Source organism: Bos indicus x Bos taurus, chromosome 13 (assembly GCF_003369695.1).
Source record: "Bos indicus x Bos taurus breed Angus x Brahman F1 hybrid chromosome 13, Bos_hybrid_MaternalHap_v2.0, whole genome shotgun sequence".
NCBI lineage: Eukaryota > Metazoa > Chordata > Mammalia > Artiodactyla > Bovidae > Bos > Bos indicus x Bos taurus.
This window is the reverse complement of record NC_040088.1, coordinates 65921823-65942972: the sequence shown is the minus strand read 5'-3', so window position 1 is coordinate 65942972 and position 21150 is coordinate 65921823. Positions and strand designations below refer to the sequence as shown.

The following is a 21150-nucleotide window of genomic DNA, read 5'->3' as shown; positions in this document are numbered from 1 at the left end:
ATAAAAGCATGGAACCCGAATTAGAAAATGGGAATTCTTCTCCACCTAATAGTCATGGTGCATCTGAAATGTATGTAAATGAAGGATTAGAGAAGGATATACAGAGGTTTAAGAAGGAAATAGACATGTTACAAGTAGAGTTGCTGGCTCTGGAAAAAGAGAAAATTCAACTTCCAAAAGAGATGCAGGCTCATTTATTCTTGTTTTGGTTTTTCTCTTTCTTGATGATGTGGCCCCTTTTGATTTTCTACTAACAAATAAAGTGGGGTCATCCAAAGAGGTAATTGTGTAGAAATCGATTATTATCTCAATAACAGGAATTCAGGAAACTATTTTCATGGCTTTTGTCCTTCAGTCAATTCTAATATCTAATTGTTCTCCATCAGTCTTCATATCGGAGAAGGCAATGGCACCCCACTCCAGTACTGTTGCCTGGAAAATCCCATGGACAGAGGAGCCTGGTAGGCTGCAGTCCATGGGGTCGCTAAGAGTCAGACATGACTGAGCGACTTCCCTTTCACTTTTCACTTTCATGCATTGGAGAAGGAAATGGCAACCCACTCCAGTGTTCTTGCCTGGAGAATCCCAGGGACGGGGGAGCTTGGTGGCTGCCGTCTATGGGGTCACACAGAGTCGGACATGACTGAAGCGACTTAGCAGTAGCAGCAGTCTTCATATGGACTGGGAAACTCATTTAGCTATGTACCACGTGGTCTTCTGAGCCAGAATAAGCACCAAGGAAATTGCTTAAGAAGAATAATCAGCTAGGGTTTTGCGCCTTTTTTCCCCTTTAACTCTGTTGGGTTAAATATGTTATATTTCCATAGAATGGGAAGAAAGCACTCACTGAGAGATGGGACATGAACATGTGTTCCCTCTAATCTCTTCATTGTGGTTGAATACATGTGATCTCTGCTTTCCGAAATCGCTGGGCACTTAGATTTCCAGCATGGCCACTTCAGGATCTTTTTGATAACAAACACATGTGCTCCCACATTGCTTTAATCAGCACTCTCAAATGTTTCTTTTGAGACAGACCTTTCCATTATGTTGTTTACTAAAATGTAGAAGTTTTGACATGTGTGATTTTGTTACATAGGTTGTGTGTGTGTGTGTGTGAAAGTTGCTCAGTCAGGTCCAACTCTTTGCGAACCCTTGGACTATAGCCTGCCAGGCTCCTCTGTCCATGGAATTCCCCAGGCCAGAAAGAATACCAGAGTAGCTAGCTGTTCCCTTCTCCAGGGGATCTTCCTAACCCAGGGATCAAACCCAGGTCTCCCACATTGAAGGTGGACTCTTTAATGTTTGAGCCACCAGGGCAGCCCATAGGTAGTATAAACCCTGAGCAAAAAAGGAAAAAAAAAAAAAAATTAAGTGTTTACCTACAAAGGAGAAGACTGAGTTCTGAGATGCTGTGAGATTTTTCTTCTTCAGTAATAGGTTTTGAAAAATTGTTTTTGCTCTTTTGTGTAAGAGGTGCTTTGACTGAGTTTGAACAACAGACAAAAAGACAAAACAAAACAACTCTATGTGTTCTCCTGTTTAAAAAAAAAAAAAAAAACGGAGATGATCCCTACCCACAACTAAGGCATTGAGTTACTGTGCCAAAGTCATGCTTTTAACTTACCTGATTAATCTGATGAATTCATTTGGTAATACATAACATTCAATGTTCCAGAATTGTATCATCTCTTTTGGTGCCATAAAATGCTAGGGAGTGCCAGTTTAGGGGCCTTAAACAAAACCTTGAACATTTTTTGACTTTATTGCTGTTTTTGGTAAATAGTGGGGCAATGCTGCTGCTGCTACTGCTAAATCACTTCAGTCGTGTCTGACTCTGTGCAACCCCATAGATGGCAGCCCACCAGGCTCCCCCATCCCTAGGATTCTCCAGGCAAGAACACTCCAGTGGGTTGCTATTTCCTTCTCTACTAGGTAATTATATCTATACCCTCTAGTTGTAAGGTTTGACGGTTATTGCATGTGGAATTTGGAAGCATTAGTTATATTCCAGAATTCCACACTAACTAACAACTCCTCAGTTTCATTCTGCTCCTTGTGTTTTGGTAAACTCTGGTTCATTTAATGTAGTGAACACCATCACTTTTTTGCTATCTCCCGGATCCAAGTGAAAAAAGAATTGTAAAAGGCCGAGGGGAAAGAATAGCTTTAGTGCAGAGAGAAGAATGTTTCCTTTCTGAGGCGCGAAGGTGTCACATCCTCTCCATCCGGCTGTTTAATGGAAAATCCAGGTGGTAAAGACCAAAGAGCACAGATTTTGTGTCTTTGTCTTTTTATTTCTCTGTCTCTGCCAGTCAGATGGGGAAGACTGAATATAAATAATTGCATCTTATTAAGAATGCCATTTTTGAAATTCTGGGAATTTTGATTCTTTTCCTCAAACAGAAAGGAGCAGATTTTACAAAGATTTCAGTGACTTGTAAGTGATAAAATTAAAATAAACACAAAAATATTTTTATCACTTAAGTTCAGGGCGAGCACTGAGTCAAATAATAAAATTGAAAACAAAGATCTTTATAATCAATACACAGCAATTATTCTTAGTGTCAAACTTCCATTAAAGGTTGAAGAAGAAAAGAAGCACAAAAGCAGTGAAGTGGAAGTATCAGAGAACGTATGCGATGCTGCTGATGAGAGTGGATTGTTTCAGCAGAGAAAGCGTGGAGGAAACAGCAACCAGGAGTTTCCTGCTATGCAGAATGAGGGTTCTGATAGGTAATCCTGTATCAGTATTTAACAGCACATCCCTTCTTATGTTCCTATAAAATAATTTCTAACTTGAGCTAATGTTTGTGATGTACAGATTTTATATTTTACTAGAGATACGGTTATTTTTAATACTCTTGTCCTTTAGCCTTATTACTAGAGTTCCTTTGTTAACATGCCACCATGGTACATATTAGAGTATTCTGAATTTGACTGCATATTTGCCTTACTCAGTGTGTTGTATATTTAAATGTGTTTTGTCACTAATGAGCATCCTTTCATTTCAGTCTGAGGGCTCCTCTCAGCGTTTCTCATGAGGCGGGACTAGTGGTGATGAACTCCTCAGGTTTGCTTTGTCTGGGACAGTTTTTATTTCTTTCATTTCTGAAAGACAGCTTTTCTGGAAAGAGTCCCTTGGCTGGCAGGCTTTTCTCTCCTAGCACTTTGAGTGTGTCCATGGAGGAGGCCAGATTGCTGATGGTGGCGGGAGACCCCATGAGGCGTCGGTCTTTCAGCCGTGATGCGTCGCCGCATCATGCGGGTGGTTTAAAAGTGAGCTCTCCTCCCCTGGCCAAATATTTCCTTGGTTTCTTCTTTCATGGTATATGTGCCTCATGTCACTTAAAATACCACCTAAATTAAGTGTGGCTTTTTTCTGTGAATTCTCTTTTTCATTTATTTTTGGCTGCCCTGGGTCTTTGCCGCTGCAGTGCTTGGGCTTCTCAGTGTGGTGGCTTCTCTTGATGCTGAGCGTGGGCTCTCGGGTGCTGGCCTCAGTAGCCGTGGAGCATGGTTTAGTTGCCCCATGGCACGCGGGATCTCCCCTGACCAGGACTGGAACGCCTGCCCCCTTTATTGGCAGGTGGACTCCTAAGCACTGGACCACCAGGGAAGTCCCTAAATTCACCACTATTATATTTAGTAGCAAAATAAAAAATATAGTGTAAATCTACTTATGGCTCCCACGTCTAAGAGTCAAGGCGCTTAGCCAGGGGACTCCAGGTTTGCAGTGTAGCCCTTGAGGTTCTTCTCAGTGTCTTTCCAGATGCATCTCTCTCCTTTCTTCCATGTATTTTGTGCTCTTCCTTCCAGGTTCCTCAGAAACAACCCAGATGCCCTGTGCCTGATGTTTGTGCTCACACTCGAGTCTCCAAGTAGAATGATTTTCTCCCTTTTCTGTTTCTCATGACCCCCTCTCTTCACTTCTTCTGCAAATCCTTCCTTATTTCACTTATCACTTTCATATGTCAACTTTTATATATCATATTGTATCATAATCATATCTGTGTTTGAAGGAGGAATTTGTTTTCTTGCATATGGTTGGTACTCTATAACTGTTTTGTGAATTAATAAGATGGGTAAGAGTTGGAATTTTATAAGAATTGTTTTTTTATTCTTTATCAGTTGAATTATCAGAAAACATTGGCTTTTTTGTGGACTTTTTAAAGTAGCGATCCTGGTGTGCACAGGAAGGGAGTAAAGAAAAAGAACGATGACAAATGGACACCGGAAGAACGTGTGATTGCACCAATATTTGAAAAGACCGATTCACTGACTGGTGGTCTGCTGCACGTGAATGATGACGGCACTTTAAGGGAAGTGGATCAGGGTGATGACAGGTACATTCTCCAGATTCCTTGTTCGTAGGGGAAGAAATGTTAGCACTGAATACTTCTTCTGGAAATATAGCAACATTATACAGTGCTCAGGCCAAGGCAAGAGATTGCCCAACTCTAGTGGACGAACACTGCTGAAAGGTTGAGGTGAGGACCAGTGCCTTTGGCCGGAAGTCATTTCAGTAAATAGTCCCCTTGGAAGCTGGACTGTAACGAATACATGAAAACATTCAGTAGGGAATATTATTGGGACAGGCAATGAAGAACTGGATGGTAACTGAAGAGGAATGTGGAGTTCACAGGTGTTTCTTGTTTTATGTTAAGAAGGGAGCTTCTCGAGTATGTATGCTCTTGGAAATGAGCCAGCAGAGGGCGTGTTATTTAGTTTAGTCTTGTTTGCTTTTCTAATACTAGAAAGCTTATTGATTGTATGACATTATCTTTAAACTATTACAGTAAACGAATTGTACGTAATACTTCTGTTCATGTATAGTTTTATGGTAAGGGCTTGTTCATTGGTTCCGAAGTGTAGTATTCCTATGTAAGGGAATATGCAGATGATTGCTTAAGTTAATTCTATCATATATGGATTTTCAAAAATTACATAATTGTGAATTTACACACACTTAGGCTATACTGAATAGGATATGGTCATTCCTTGATGATTCTAGTTGATAGTAACATGGTGAGTAGCTATGATTTTGTAAGGTGCTCTGAAACATCACATCATATTAACTTCATAGTTGTTTATAGATTCCAGGGAAAAGGGGAAGATTTTGTTTATATTCAATAGAAAAACATTATTAGCAGTCTTTCACAAATTATTCCTTTTGCACGACAAAGATCTAAATGACAGAACCCGTGCTTCCTTTACTAAGTGTGTCATTAACACGTATTGTGTGCTCAATACATGTATGTCAGATGCATGAAGAATCAGCAGAATGGGTGAATGAAGGCCTATTGATGAATTTCTTTACAGAAAACAAAACTGTATTGACAGTAGATTTGCAGGCTTGCCTACCTCTGAAGTCTTTAATTTTTGAGAAATATGTTTTAAGATTCAGAAATCATTATTTATAGCTATAACTAGATCTGAAATAATCCTATAGATTCATTTGCTATCATATTACTTAAAAAGGCTTTTCAATATTACTTTCTCAGCATATTTTGGAAGAGCTGTGTTGAAGCCAGACTTCCTGGGTTTGAATTCTGGGTCTGTTTGTGACATGCTGAGTGGGCCTGGGCACGTTCCTCAGCCTTTGTGTGCTCCATTTCTTCCTGTACCCATCTCCCAGAATGACTGTGGGGATGAAAATGCCTTTAGGACATGGCAAGTGCTTCTAATAATGCATGGCTGATGCATACGACGTCCTCAAAAGCTAATAGCTTGGTTATTCAAATGGGTTTCTTTCTTAGAAGGACTGAAGGAATACCTCCCAGATAGGTTGTATGCCATAAAAGTTAGCTCTTATGGAAAAGGACAGGTGCAAAAACACTGGTATAGTTTCCTATCATACAACGCAAGTAACTTTATGTTTTTCCTTTTCCTTGGATCTAACTTTAATACTTTATTAATATTACTGATATATTTTCTGTGTCCTTTAATGCTGCTCTTATTTATTTCTGCATCCTTTATAGACAATTACTTGCCAATGCAAAGAGTTTATATGAAAAACTTTAGGTATTGTTTGTATTTTTGAATATTTAATATTAGCCTGAAAAGAATCATTTGTTCTTTTAGGCCTGCAAGGAAAACACCGTATGAAAAGAAGAAGGTATAGTAAAAAAATGAACTTTCAAAAATATTATCCTTGTCGAAAATACTTTGTCAAAGGAATAGTGGTAAAATAGAAAATCTTCCTTTGTTGTAGAGAAGTTTACTTTGAACACATCATTCAGAAACACTGTTGATAAACTTATCCTTTTGATAAAAATCTCTTCTTTTAAGAAATGTCTGTTTTTGTTTTGTACAGAGTTTTATCACCTCTGTACACTTGGTATATTTATACATATTTTAAGGACATTGTGAAACAGTATTGTTTACATGTAGGTCAAAGAACAAATTAATTACGTGAATGACCTGGATGACTTAACTCAGTCGTCTGAGACTGTTTCTGAGGATGGTGATGGGCTTTACTCTACGAATTCCTCGTTGGAAGTAGAACCTCTTGACGTGGGGCGTAAAGGTAGGCCTGCAGTGTAAATGTTAACGGAAAGCCTGTCTGTGTGTAGAGGAGTGATATATGCACACCTTGTCAGTCTGCTCTAGAGCCAGGGATATGTTACGGTGCTGTGCATCCCAGAAGTTTGTTTTGCGTTAAAAGGGCATGAACGTGAGTGTATACTCTGAGCCACACGCCTATGATCCTTCTCACTCACTGTACCTTCTGTTGACTCTTCTTTCCTGTGCCCCCACCCACGGTCAGGTCAGCATCATTTTCCTCCTAGAGTCACTGAAATAATCTCAGGACTTCTTTCCCTGCCACTCCACCTGGCAGGACCTCGGTCTGCACAGCAACTGTAATTATTGCCTATTTGTAAACATTCAGGTCTCATCATGCTACCCCCTTGCTTCAAGCCCAACTGTTGCCTCTCTTTGCTGCGTGGTTAAAGGTCACAATTGTGTGGTTCCATTTGGTTTGAGTTTTCACCCTTCTTTCTACCTGAATTCTAGAATCAGCTTGTCAGTTCCCTAAAATGTCTGCTGGTCTTAACATTTTCATTTTCTTTCAGTTCCAAATACTTTGTACTTTCTCTTTTCATTACCTCTTTGATCCAAGGGTTATTTAGATCTGTGTGACTTAGTTTCCAAATATTGAGAGTTTTCCAGAGATCCTTCTGTGCTCTTGCTTCTCATGATGTATTAGGTGCATCCAGAGGGGCCCTGGGGCTAGGGCTGATTATTTCCTGCCTTGGAGGCCAGACCTTGCTGACTACCCTGTTCATTCTGCTGGTAGGTAGGAGTGTTTCCAGCCTGGCTCAGGAGGCTAGATAGAATCCCTGGGAGCATGTGAGCTCCAGGCATGGTTTCCTGTAGTCTTTTCAGACGGTCTCTCCCTGGTCTCAGGCGGTTTCTCACACATGTGCACTCTTCGTTCCTCTGCTAAATACCGAGGGGCTCCTCCTCAGATCTCCGGGGTCCTTTTCCTGTGTTCCACTCTCTCCTCTCCACGGTTCTGACCTGTGATCTCTGCCCGTGTTGGTTTCCCCAGACTCTCAGCTTCATCACCTCCACTTGGGGAGTCTGGTGCACTAAGCTGCCATCCCTTCTCCCCATGTCGGGGCCTGGAAATTCTCTCCAGGCAGTGAGCTGGGGCGTTCCTTAGGCTAACCTCGTGTGTTTCCAGGATCATTGTCCTTCATTCCCTGAAGTCCTTTGTCATGAAAATCATTGTTTAATGTATTTTGTTGGTGTTGTTTTTGCTCGCTCCACTCAGGAAGGTAAATCGGTAGCTGTTCACTCTGTCTTGGTTAGAAACACATGGCAGCTGGAGACTGTCCACAGGGTTGTTCCTCCTACTCTGATCCCTACTTCCTGCTCGTCCTTCATTTCTCAGTCTGACAGCTCTTCCCCAGGGAAATCTTTCCTGGACCCAGTCTGTGTCAAGTTCTGTTATGTGATCATAGAACTCTCTTTTCTTAGAGTATCTATGTGAGGTCACAATCATTTGATTTGTCTTTCTCTTGTACTAGACTTCAAGCTAAACAAGAGCCAGGGGCGTCTGTTTTATCTTCAGATCTTAGAATAATGTCTTCCACATTATAAAGAATATTTGTTCATTGCCTGGATGAGTAACTGAAAGGCACAGTTCTTTATATTCAAAAATTACTCACATAATTTTTTTGTTTGTTTGTTTCTATCTTTGTTTTGTTCATCATGCAGATTCTGGTAGCTTGTTGAAAATTTGGGATGCAGTTTTTTCCTATGAAAGATTAGTAGCTTTTCAAAGAAGCCACTGTGAACTACTTAGAGAGAAAAATCACAAAATGAAAAGTAAGGTTCGTGGGCTACAAAAAGAGCTGTCAGAAAGCAAAGAAGTAAAATCACAGTTAGAGCATCAGAAAGCAATGTGGGAACAAGAGCTCAGCAGCTTGAGGTACTGTACATCTCGCTTTTAAAGAAATACTTGAACTGTTGTTTTGTTTAATACTGCAGAGATGTAGGTGTTCTATAAGGACTAACTTAGCCTCTTGGATTTTACAGGAGAGAAAATGTATTGTGGAGTGTGAAATTCTTGGAAATAATATAGCAGGTTCTTAACAGTGAATGCGTCTAATAACTTAATGTATATTTTTCCAAATCATCATTTTCATGACCATACAGGAGTCCACCATAATGGAAATCCCATTAGTTATTTACCAAATTAACTTTCAGTTGTTTTTCACTTTTCTGTATTGTATTTAATACTGCAAGGAACATCTTTTCTATCAATTCATTTCTGCCTTTTTAATATATTTTGAATACATTATTCTTTAATAGTATTGTCTTATTTGGTTAAAGTATGAGAAGTTTTCAAAATGTTTGTGATCTATATTTCTAAACTGTTCTTCAAAAAGTTTATATTACTTTAAATTCCCACCCACAGATGTATGAAGTAGCCATTTTTCTCAAGACAAAATAAAAACAAAGTTTCATGCAATTTGATTCTTAACCCTGTGTATGAAAACAGTGATCATTATTTAGTGTTTTTCATTGTATTCCCCCCATTTTTATTATTTTAAACATTGTGAAGAGGGAACAAAATTTATTGCAGCAAGAGTGAATAATCCCATGATTTTCTAAGAAGAGCTCTCTAAATTTTTCAGATTCACCTTAAAGCAAGAAGAAGGGAATAGAAGAAATTCTAATATGTTATATGAAAAAATGAGGGAGGAGTTAAGAAGAAAAGAAGACGAATATAGGAAAGAAATTGAAATGAAACAGCAACTAGAATTCACTCTCCAAACACTCAAAAAGGAACTGAAGACTGTGAGAAATAATGGGAATCAGGTAGAGTAATCTGTGGTGAAAATTTCAAATTTCTAACACTATATCATCAATATTATTTATAATGTCCCCCTTTATGTTGGAAAAGTACCATTTTACTGAGTATTGTGCCATTTATTTAGTGTTAGAGGAAATTTTAGGTTACTTTTTAAAAACAAAAGCAAAGAAATTCAAAATTCCCCAAGTAACAAGGCCAGAAATAAGAATTCTATAATCCTGAAATGCTGGGTGCAGTTTTTCGAGCAGAGAGAGGAAGAGGTCACATCAGTAGCTCACACAATAGTTACTGAGAAACCACAGGGTTGAGATTGGTGTAGAAACTGGAGGCTAAGCTCTCCACTCGCCTCAGGCGACAGATCCTTCTGCTTTGAGGGACCATTGGCGAGTGAATAGGTCTAGAAGAGAAGGGGCATGGGGAGGGAAGATGGTGCCTAATTTTACATCAAGTTACCTCTGGCCTTCAATCCGGCAGGTGGCTGAGAGTCGTGGACCCCCTCCCTCTGTGCCTGTCAGCCCTCCAGGCCACCTGCCTTGTGAACAGCTCAGAGCTGGCTCCAGCTTTCCCAGCTGGGTTCTCCCTCACAGCGGAGTCCTCAAGGACAGGTGTTAACTGGCATCCTCTAGAAGTGCAGGAATGCTCCCCATGGGATTTTTTTCCAGCAATTGGTAGAAACCAAACACACTCGAAGTTGATTGTCCTTCATTCTGAAGAGTTGTCGAGTGGCATCTCAAGCAGAGGAATTCACTCCCCCAGCCGATATCCCTCTCAGACACGGACCGGGTCCCGTCCCTGAGGTCCTAGCAGCAGATCTCCCACAACGAAAACCTCTCAGGGAGAGCTGGGGAAAGTACTATTTGTAATTCAAATCCATTTGTCTACCTCAGTCAGGTTGGGACATACAATGGCCTCGTCCAAGGAGAGGCCTTCAATATTTTCCATAGGAATTGATCTCAGATCCTTCAGGACTGTCTCAAAGGAGTCGGGACCCTGATTGTGGTTTAGTCCAGGCAGACCACGGGTGCGCCCCCATCGACTGTGCTACCCGACCAAGTCCCTCTGCTTTGGGGTGAGCGTGTCTGTCCCTCCATGCACGTCATCATCTTCAGTGTCTGAATCAGAGTCCGTTCTTGGCTCCACTGTCATTTCTTTAACCAATATCCTGTCAGTGACACTTTCACATCATTTACAGTTTTTCAGTTTGTAAAAGCTGCAACATCAGTTGTAAAAACACTTTTGAACACTTTAACAAGTTTTAGAATACAGTTTTAAAAGTCCCCCTCCCAACAAGGGAATGAAAATCAAAAACTCTTGTTACTAATAGTAGGTATTCTGGTATTTGGTAGTGATTTCCCTTCCTTGATAGATGATTATATTAGTTTATCACTTCCACTGAAGGTAAGGAGGAAATCTATAGGCAGTTCAGAGACCACACTTTGGAAGTCATTCTTGTACTTGTAGAAAATGAACCCTCTGCTCTGTGTAGTGTCCTGTGTCAGTACAAGGAACTTTTGAAAACAGTGATACATATGCCATAGTATACATTTAGTGATAATTGTGTTTCTCATTGTATTTCCCCCATCTTAGTATTTTAAACAGCATGAAGAGAGAATGAAAGTTATTGCAGCAGCAAAGAATCTCATGATTCTCTAAGAAGAGCTCTCTAAATTTTACCTTATTTACCATTAGTGTATATATCATGAATGACATAGGAGGATTATTTTGTATTGATATGTTTGTACTAGAGAAGTAACTGTGATTTGATGTAAGAGGACTAACAGAGTCAGAAGACCTGGTGAAAAGCCTACAGCTTACTTATATAGTTTTAACGTCTTCCTTTCCAGAATCATTATAGCTAATGAGTTAGTTGAGGTTTGTAGAAGTGCTTAGTACAGTTGTCAAAAGGCATAAGTCTGTAATTGCCTATTAAAATGTTAGAGAGGTAGCATATTCTCAAGAAAACAATTTCTGTACAAAATATAGTCTATTTATATAGAGAGAGAGCTAAGGCTTTTGCTGTGAAGTAGCTGTATAGGAGGTATTAGATGCAGTGTTTCTAAAGGTAGCGAGTGGTGGTGTTTATCGAATCACAGTTGATTTACAATATTGCGTTAGTTTCAGGTATACAGCACAGTGATTCAGACATATATGTACGTGTGTGTGTATTATATAAATGGGGCTTCGCTGCTGGCTCAGACAGTAAAGAATCCACGTGCAAAGCAGGAGACCTGGGTTCGATTCTTAGGTTGGGAAGATCCCCTGGAGAAGGAAATGGCTGCCCTGTCCAGTATTCTTGCTTGGGAAATTCCATGGACAGAGGTGCCTGGCGGGCTACAGTCTGTGAGGTTGCAAAGAGTTGGACATGACTCTTTGCATACATACACATCACACATGCATATTCCTTTTCAGATCCTTCTTGTAGAATATTAAGTGTAGTTCCTAATGTTGTACAGTAGATCCTTATTGGTTATTTTATGTACACTTGTCTATATATAATGGTGTATGTTAAACCCAACCTCCCTATTTATCCCTTCCCCTTCCCTCCGTTCCCCCATGGTGACCATAAGTTTGTTTTCTATGTTTGTGGGTCTCTTTCTGTTTTGGAAATAAGTTCATTTTAGATTCCACACACAAGCAGTATGATATAAGATTTGTCTTTGTCTGACTTACCTCCCATAGTGTGATAATGTCTAGGTCCATCTCTGTTGATACAAATAGCATTATTTCATTCTTTATCATGGCTTAGTACTTTTGCATTGTATAAATATTCCACATCAGATGCAAGTTTTAAGTGTAGTCAAATCTATAAATCTTTTATTGTAAGCCTTCTGGGCATTGTGGTTCAGAGAAAAGCCTTTTCAGTTTTGAGCTTCTTGAAAAGTCGCTTGGGATTTCTTTTTCCTTTCATGGATTCATTGTCTTCAATTAAGTTTTTGAACCTTTGGAAGTTTCTGCTTGTATGAAGTTTGAGGTTTGTATCAAACCTTATTTTTCTGGTTGGAGAGCCACTTGTTGCAATCTTTTCACTGTATAAACATACAGGTTAGTGTTTCATTTTGGAGGAAATAATGAAACGTCATTTTATTGAGTACTAACTAAAAGTCTCCTTTGTTTCACTTAGGTTTCTGATAGTGGGAGAAAAGCAAAAGATCTGTTACACAAAAACCACATGCTGCAGGATGAAATTGCCAGCCTAAGACTGGAAATAGACGCAGTAAAAAATCAGAAGCAGGAAAAGGAGAAGAAATATTTTGAGGATATTGAAAATCTTCAAAAGGCAATGAAATCGAAAGAGGAAATATTAACAGAGACTATATTCCAGTATACTGGTCAGCTTAATGTCCTGATAGCTGAGAATACAATGCTCAAATCTGAGCTGGAGAACAATAAACAAAGCAAACAGGCACTGGAAACAGAAGTGGAATCCTACCGTTCTAGACTGGCTGCTGCCACACACGATCATGATCAAGGTCAGACATCACAAAGAGACCTGGAGCTTGCCTTCCAGAAAGCAAACGACGAGAGGTTATGCTTGCAGGACCAAATGAAGTTGGATGTGACTAAGCTGAGAAGTAACAGTGAGATGGCTTCCCAGCAACTTTCTGAAGTGGAAAGTCAATTCAATAAGCTAAAAATCAAGCTGCATCAGACGAGAGATGATCTCAGAGAAAAGACTTTGATGTTAGAATGTGTCCAGAGAGACCCAAGCCAAGCAGAGTGTCAAAAGCAGGAAATTGAACACAAGTATCAGAACAAACAAGGCAAAGTGAATGAATACCTTAAAAAGCAGGAATCCTTAGAGCAGAGATTATCTCAACTCCAGAGTGAAAACATGTTGCTCCGACAGCAGGTGGGTGATGCACAAAATGGAGCCGACAGTAAAGAGAAGACAGTCATTAGCATCCAAGACGAGATTCAGCAGATCATGAAGAAAGTCCATGCTGAAATTGAGGAACAAGGTCTGATGGTGATGGGAAAAGACAAGGAGTTAGTCAACGAGTGGAATCCTTTAGAAGAGAGACCTTGTCAGTATGAAGATGAGAGAGCAGGAGAAGTAAGTATCCAGAAGAAGTAATTCTCAGACTTCCTGAAAGAAAATTCAAAATGATTCTTGATCCTGGCTAAATGGTGAATCCAGGTGAATTAAAAAATACACAGGCTGTGAATATATGGTCTTTAAACAAGCCTAAAAGCACACCTTGTATCCAGCAAATAAAAATTAGACCCAAGAGATGCTTCACTTTGAGTGTAGACATCGTGTCGCTTGTGAAATGTTAAGAGATTCAGTTCTAAATTTTTAATATAGACAGGTATTAGTAATTTAATCTTTTACTATTAAGATAATAATTTTAATCTTTATGTTACCACATGTTGGTAAAATGATGAAGCAGACAAAAGAAATGCTCAAACCTAAAATGAATAATCTGAAATTAAGCTTCGGTTACATGGATTACCTTGACAGTCAATTGCATGTTTCCCAGATGGTATCACTTATATATAGTACTTTGGCTCCAGTAGCTTGTCATACCTTTTTGTCATAGTTGTTGGTATAATTTTAATTTTATTCATGTAAATTTGAATTAATTTGGAGAACATTTCAGTCTTGAATCATTTATTCTTATGGCCTCTCAATTCTTTAAAGAATTGTCACTAATTGATAATTCATTGGCAAGTCATTTAAATATACTTGTCATTAATCATAATCTGGGACTCAAGTGATGAGCTTTAACCAAACTCTTCTTGTTCTAATCTTCCCACTGCTATTTATGCTATTAACTTAGAACATGTTTACAATTTGCTCATAATTCTTATTTTAAGGATCAATTACTATCATCTGAATACCAGATTGCCCAATAAAAATGAAGGGTGGCAGGATTTGAGAGCAGCAGGAATGGAGTGAGTCAGGGAGAGGGCTGTAGGGGCTGAGGTCCAGAGGCAGGTGGAGGCCAGGTTATCAAGGCTCCTCGAGGGCCATGGGAGCAATCTCATTTGTTAAATTTGATTTTTCTTTTATATTGGGGCATAGTTGATTTATAATTTTGTATTAGTTTCAGATGTACAGCAAACTAATTCAGTTATACATGTATCCATTCCTTTTCAGTTCCTTTTCCCAGGTAGGTGACTACAGAATACTGAGTAGAGTTCCCTGTGTTCTCCAGTAGGTCCTTATGGTTAGCCAAGGGCAAAGGTGGGGAGGAGGGATAAATTAGGAGTTTGGGATTAACATAGACACACTACTAGATATAAAATAGATAAGCCACAAGGGAATGGCCTCATTTTTTTGCTGGGATAGGAACCTGTTGGAAAGATCTGAGGACTAGTTAGAATATGTGAAGATCTCTGAAGTTAATCAAAGCCTCTAATAAAGAAAGAGGGAACATGCTCCCCAGGGTGGAATTTTCCAGCACTTGCTGCACATTCACACCCGTTTCTTTCTGGTTGTGAGGTGGTGAAGCTCTGCAGGTTTATCGGGAGGGGCAGGGCGTGGACAGCAAGTCTGCATCTTTTGTCTGAGTAACTTAATATCAGGAAGGCCAGAGGGTGGCCCCTTCTGTGTCTGTAACCAGATTCAGTGAGGAGGGAAAAGAAGGTGAGCTGCTGTGTGTGGTGATGGTTTTCAAAGTCCATATGTTGGCGTTATCTATTATTTGGGAAATCTGTTTTAAAGTATGGATGATGATGTATTTGAGTGCTAGAGGAGAGGTCAGTAACGTACACAGGGCAAACAGTAAATATTTTCAGTTTGTGGACTGTAGGGTGTCTGTTGTAACAACTCAACTCTGCCGTATGGCAGGAAAAGAGCTGTAAACAATGTGCAGATGAAAGAGACAGAAAGTGATGATGGCGGATTCGCTAGGTTATCAGTAGTTAAAACAGTTGTTTTTCCTTTTTTTCTCTTTTTAGTTGCAAGAAGCACAGGATCAACATGTAGAGGCCATGAGATGTGCTGAAAAAACACAGGATCACATCCAAAAGTATGATGTAAAGCAACACAGAAAACAACTTAAGTATAGAGCAGATAAACAGTATAAGACGAGAATTAAATCAGATAATAGATACATCACTGTGAAGCTGGGTGACATTTCGGCTTTGAGCTGTTTTGAGATGCATATTTTCCCCCATTATTTCCATATTTTGCACATTATCCACAAGTGAAAAGTGAAGTGTTAGTCACTCAGTCGCTTCCAGCTCTTTCTGACCCCATGGATATAGCCCACCAGGGTCCTCTGATCATGGAATTCTCCAGGCAAAAATCCTGGAGTGGGTTGCCATTTCATTGTCCAGGGGACCTTCCTGACCCAGGGATCGAACCTGGGTCTCCTGCATTGCCGGCAGTTTCTTTACCGTCTGAGCCACCAGGGAAGCCAATTGTCCACAAAACACAACTAGAAAACCAGTACAGTTGCCAAATCATTTACTTTTCAAAATTCTAAGATCCTGTATAATTGAACTGCAGATGTTTGTTCAGAAACAGTGTGGTATTTTAAAAATCTGTGTGTGAAGGACTTCCTTGAGAGTTCAGGGGTTAAAACTCTGCCTTCCAAGGCAGAGCATGTGGGTTTCATTCCTGGTCGGGGAGCTAAGATCCCATGTGACTCACAGCCAAAAATCCAAAACATAAAACAGAAGCAATGTTGTAGTAAATTCAATAAAGACTAAAAATGGTCCACAACCAAAAAAAAAAAAAAACACCATGTGTGAGAATAATTATTTTAAATCTGCATTTTAGACTTGAAATTGAAAATGCCGAGTTACAAACTACAGTCAAAAAGCAAGTGGGCAAAATTGAACACCTTCAGAAAAACCTGTTAAGTACAAGACTGGTAAGTCAGCTTCTTAATTTCTGTCATACTGAGGAAGAATTTTAATTTTTTTACTAGTAATATATGACAATATTTTGACAGTGTGACAAATGTCATTGATTAAAGAGTTTATTGTATTTTTACAGATATTGTTTGCTACTGGTAGCATAATTCCTCTTTATAGAAGAAGTGGACTGAATTCATAAAATTAATGATTTTTGTAGTAAGATTTTAATTTAAAACATTCTGAGAATCCAGTTGAAAAGCAATATTTTATATAGACCACATTTTGTTTCTTTATTCCTCTGTCAATGAAATCAGGGTTTTTCCACTTTCTGGCTATTGTCAATAATGCTGCCATGAACATTGGTACACAAATACCTGTTTGAGTCTGGAAATTTTAGCAATGATTTGATTGAGAATTCTGAATTTCTCTTGTAATCCAAACCCTTCTGTGAAATTTTAGAAAATGAATCATTTTTAATATTGCAGTTTGTTCTCTTCACCAGGAATGAATACTATGTCTCTATAAAACAGTTCTTTCTCAAAGAATACATTTTTTCCTTTGTTGATTTTTTTTTTTAAAGAGGTGGGGTTTGCATGGGATTTTTTTCAAAGATTATTTTAGTAAGATGTGATTTAACAAAACCTGGAATATCTTGAACCACTGATGAAAATTAGAGCATCTTTAGAAAGTAAAATGTAAATATAGCCACACTTTAAAAAAGTTTCATTAGCATTTAGTATTTTATGTGTCAGTTCAGTTGCTCAGTTGTGTCCAACTCTGCAAACCGATGGCCTGCAGCAAGCCAGGCTTCCCTGTCCATCGCCAGCTCCTGGAGCCTGCTCAAACTCATGTCCATCGAGTCAGTGATGCCATCCAACCATCTCATCCTCTGACATCCCCTTCTCCTCATGCCTTCAATCTTTCCCAGCATCAGGGTCTTTTCCAATGAGTCAGTTCTTCGCATCAGGTGGTCAAAGTATTGGAGCTTCAGCTTCAGGATCAGTCACATGAATATTCAGAACCGATTTCCTCTAGGATTGACTGGTTGGATCTCCTTGCAGTCCCAGAGACTCTCAAGAGTCTTCGCCAACACCACAGTTCAAAAGCATCAATTCTTCGGTGCTCGGCTTTCTTGATGGTCCAACTCACATATCCATCCGTGATTACTGGAAAAACCATAGCTTTGACTAGACAGACCTTTGTCGGCAAAGTAATATCTCTGCTTTTAATATGCTGTGTAGGTGGGTTATAACTTTTCTTCCGAGGAGGAGGCGTCTTTTAATTTCATGGGTACAGTCACCATCTGCAGTGATTTTGGTGCTCCCCCAAATAGTCTGTCACTGTTTCCATTGTTCTCCCATCTATCTGCCATGAACTGATGGGACTGGATACCATGATCTTAGTTTCCTCAATGTTGATTTTTAAGCCAGGTTTTTCACTCTCCTCTTTCCCTTTCTTCAAGAGGATCTTTAGATCCTCTTTGCTTTCTGCCATAAGGGTGGTGTCATCTACATATGACATTGCCGGAGAAGGCAATGGTAACCCACTCCAGTACTCTTGCCTGGAAAATCCCATGGACGGAGGAGCCTGGTAGGCTGCAGTCCATGGGGTCACTACGAGTCGGACAAGACTGAGTGACTTCATTTTTACTTTTCACTTTCATGCATTGGAGAAGGAAATGGCAACCCACTCCAGTGTTCTTGCCTGGAGAATCCCAGGGATGAGGGAGCCTGGTGGGCTGCCGTCTATGGGGTCGCACAGAGTCAGACACAACTGAAGTGACTTAGCAGCTGCACCTTGGGCTTCCTGTGAAACTTTGCAGGATGACACCTTTAACATTCTTTTGCTCTTAAGATCCTTAAAGGAATCTGAGGCACCACCTTAAGTCTTTCCAGGGTCTTACACTTACAGTCCACAGGTTTTACCTTTAGACCATGTTTTCCTGGCAGCACCCTAGATTTGATCTTAGCCCAGAAGCCATTTCTGTCCTTTAGCATCATGTGACAGTTGGACATGTGGAGATGCTGTAAAGGGGATACAGTATTGAACCCAGTGAGTCCTGGTTCCTTTATATTGAATAATACTTTTTAATTTTTCTTAGGCTTCCCAGGTGGCTCAGATAGTAAAGTGTCTGCCTGCAATGCAGGAGACCTGGGTTCAATCCTGGGGTCAGGAAGATCCCCTGGAGAAGGAAATGGCAATCCACTCTTGCCTGGAAAATGCCATGGGCGGAGGAGCCTGGTAGACTACAGTCCATGGGGTAGCAAAGAGTCGGACACGACTGAGCGACTTCCCTTTCACTTTCTTTTTAAATTTTTCTGATAGGTTATCCCTCTCATTGATTTACTTTCAGCTGCTTCATGGCAAGAGTCTCTGCCCCCCATGTTTCAGTGTCAGTTTCTTCTCTTGCCTAGAAGCTGACACCTGCAGCATCTTCAAGGACCATCAGGCTTCTGTGTACAATGTCATGAAGCCCATTGGGTTTTCATTTCTTTCTCTGCATCCATTCGAGTGCCACTTACCTCCGGCTTCAAAGGCATTCTCACATGTTTCAGTTCTTTTTTAATTGCAGTACCTCATTTGGGGGCATCACCGACTTGATGGACACAAGTTTGAGCAAGCTCTGGGAGTTGATGGTGGACAGGGAAGCCTGGTGTGCTGCAGTCCATGGGGTCACAAAGAGTCAGATTTGACTGAGCGACTAAACTGAACCTCATTTTTAATATCAGTATCTGTGCCAGTTATTTATTGTTAACAAATTGCATTAGAAACCACCTCAAAGCCTAGTGACTCAAAACAGCATTTCCTTTGTTCACAAGTCTGCCTTGGGGCAAGTCTCAGTGAGTGAGCCCAGCTCATTTCTTCTCCAGTCGCATCAGCCAGGATGTCATGAAGGTGGGGACCAGTCATCTGAAGACTTGTTCATGCACACGTCTGGCAGTTAGAGCTGGCTTTTGGAGGGGACATTAGGTGGGGTGGTCAGTGGGGACACTGACATGTGCTCAGTATGTGGCCTTGCTTCTTCACAGCATGTTGCCTGATTCTAAGAGTTGGCTTCCCCACAGAGCAAAATTCAGAAGCTATTTAGCTTTAAAACTCACACAGCAGTTTCCCCAGACTCTGTCCAGGAGTGCCAGGAGCCGGCATATTGTATATTGAGTGCATATTGCATATTGAGTGCAGCACTTTTCAGGATCTGGAATAGCTCAACTGGAATTCTATCACTGCCGGTAGCCAGCGTGAGGAACTCCGCCCATGACAAAGGTCATGAGGAAGGAGGCTCGGCATACGCAAAGGCGGGATCGAGCTTCAGGAGTCCCCCTGGAAATTCTCGAGCATCTACCCCCAAAACCAGAGTCTGCCTACTTTCTGCTTTGTGCTTTCACCTACACCTCTGACTTTACAGGAGGCTGTCCCCCACTACCTGTCTCTGAAAAAAGAGTTAGCTTACAGTTCCAGTTAATAATTCCTGGGTGTGACAGTGTTTAACCTACAAACTCCTTTGGAAATCCTCTAGCCTGCCTGAATAGGTTTTTCCGGCCACATGTGATTGTTCAGAGCCTCCCAACTGTGAGAGGCAGGAGATGTTCTAAACTGTCTAAACACAGATTCTTTTGAGTAGTTAAAAGATTGATTAGAAATTGTATTGGTGAAGGGATTTTCACTTGTTGGGCCAAGGTTTGCTGCTAAGTTTCCATATCCCTTACCTGCTGTGTCCCTGGCAGTGTATTGATTAATATAATTGGTGTAAGTAGTAGCTTTAATGTTTGTAACCTGGGACCCTTGAGTTAATTCTTTTTCTTGTTATAGCCCACCACACCTTTGCTCTGTAGGAATGCAGCTTTATCTAATGTTTTTGGAGGGTGGCTCCTGACCAATCACCTTTAGAGAAAAATAAGTTTTCTGAAGAAAGGGTCTTAAAATGTTAACAGGCCTCCGGGCCAGAAGATGATGCAAATCACCTAAGCTTTTGCATATGATAAGTTTGCAGGAAGAAAGCCTGGCTTGCTGCATGACTCTACCCCTTCCCCCATTATCCTCTATGTATAACTTAAGGTATAAAAACTACTTTGGAAAATAAAGTGCAGGCCTTGTTCACCAAAACTTGGTCTCACCATGTTGTTCTTTCTCTTACCTTCTGGCTGAATTATTCAGCTTCTTTTCTCCACTGAATTTCCTCACTGAGCTATCCTTATTTCAGCCTCTTTTCTCCACTGAATTTCCTCACTGAGCTATCCTCATTCTATTACTCTTTATATCTTTGATAAATATTTAAATAAATAGGTCGCCTATGCCGTCTCTCCTTTGAATACCCTGGATCAGCCGGGGCTGGACCCCGGCACAGGAGGAATCAGTTACTAGGACTAGCACATACTTAAGGAGAGGGAATTTCATGAGCAAAGTGTCAAAGAATTTGTAGAAGAATGAGGCATTTTTTGTTGTTGTTCAGAAAAATGTATGGATCATCTCACTAAACTCTTAGGAGATGGGATTTCTTTAACCCTGTGAATCATTTTTCTTTGGAATGCAATTCAAATTAGCAAAAACTGTTTGTAGTTCAGAAAAAGGCTTATTGGATTAGAATCCATATTTAGTCCTTAGAGTCTTATTTTCACAATCTTCTTTTGGGAGGCATTTATTAACTCAGCCCTAGATAACTCAATACAGGATACCTCAAACTTCTTTAAAAACCGTGGGACAAGCTGCGGGAAGGAGTAAGAGACATTCTACTAAGAGGTGACTTGCAGTCATTCTATGGAGGAAAGACAGAAAAGTATTACTGTAGAACAGTAAAAGAGTGTCAAATCAAGTGCAAATGTTTTTAGACTAAGATGATAGTGAAGAATATATTTTGTGACTCTTGGTGGTTTGAACTTCTTTCTTGATTTTTTGAGTTATTCCAGGTCCTACATTCTACAATACAGATACCATCATATGTATTCGATCCTCGGTTTGAGTTAGGCGGTACTCAGTCCACTTCCCTCAGAACCAAATGGTATTGTTTTCTTCTT

At 40.2% G+C, this 21150-nt stretch overlaps 1 protein-coding gene and 2 long non-coding RNA genes across 11 annotated transcripts in view; 1 reads left to right on the top strand and 2 right to left on the bottom strand.

Annotated features, from left to right (window-relative positions):
* LOC113903637 (ankyrin repeat domain-containing protein 26-like) overlaps positions 1 to 21150 on the top strand; it is a 221593-nt gene that overhangs the window by 57040 nt on the left and 143403 nt on the right. For 6 of the 8 annotated variants that reach the window (XM_027560113.1, XM_027560112.1, XM_027560110.1 and 3 more), the window contains 9 exons: positions 2585 to 2736; positions 4176 to 4346; positions 6085 to 6118; positions 6394 to 6529; positions 8227 to 8440; positions 9150 to 9333; positions 12450 to 13382; positions 15233 to 15303; positions 16059 to 16152. In XM_027560113.1, the coding sequence (XP_027415914.1) occupies positions 2585 to 2736; positions 4176 to 4346; positions 6085 to 6118; positions 6394 to 6529; positions 8227 to 8440; positions 9150 to 9333; positions 12450 to 13382; positions 15233 to 15303; positions 16059 to 16152 (1989 nt within the window). Of the gene's footprint in view, positions 1 to 2584; positions 2737 to 4175; positions 4347 to 6084; positions 6119 to 6393; positions 6530 to 8226; positions 8441 to 9149; positions 9334 to 12449; positions 13383 to 15232; positions 15304 to 16058; positions 16153 to 21150 lie in introns of those variants that run through there. The other 2 variants (XM_027560115.1, XM_027560116.1) reach the window with 2 other exon arrangements.
* Positions 1 to 21150, bottom strand: part of LOC113903646 — an 85464-nt gene that overhangs the window by 29693 nt on the left and 34621 nt on the right. The gene's annotated exons all lie outside the window — the stretch shown is intronic.
* On the bottom strand, positions 18779 to 21148 carry LOC113903647. Its single transcript, XR_003514227.1, has 3 exons — positions 20482 to 21148; positions 19563 to 19568; positions 18779 to 19258 (listed from the first exon to the last, which is right to left on the bottom strand). It is a non-coding gene; the product is annotated as an uncharacterized LOC113903647 (long non-coding RNA).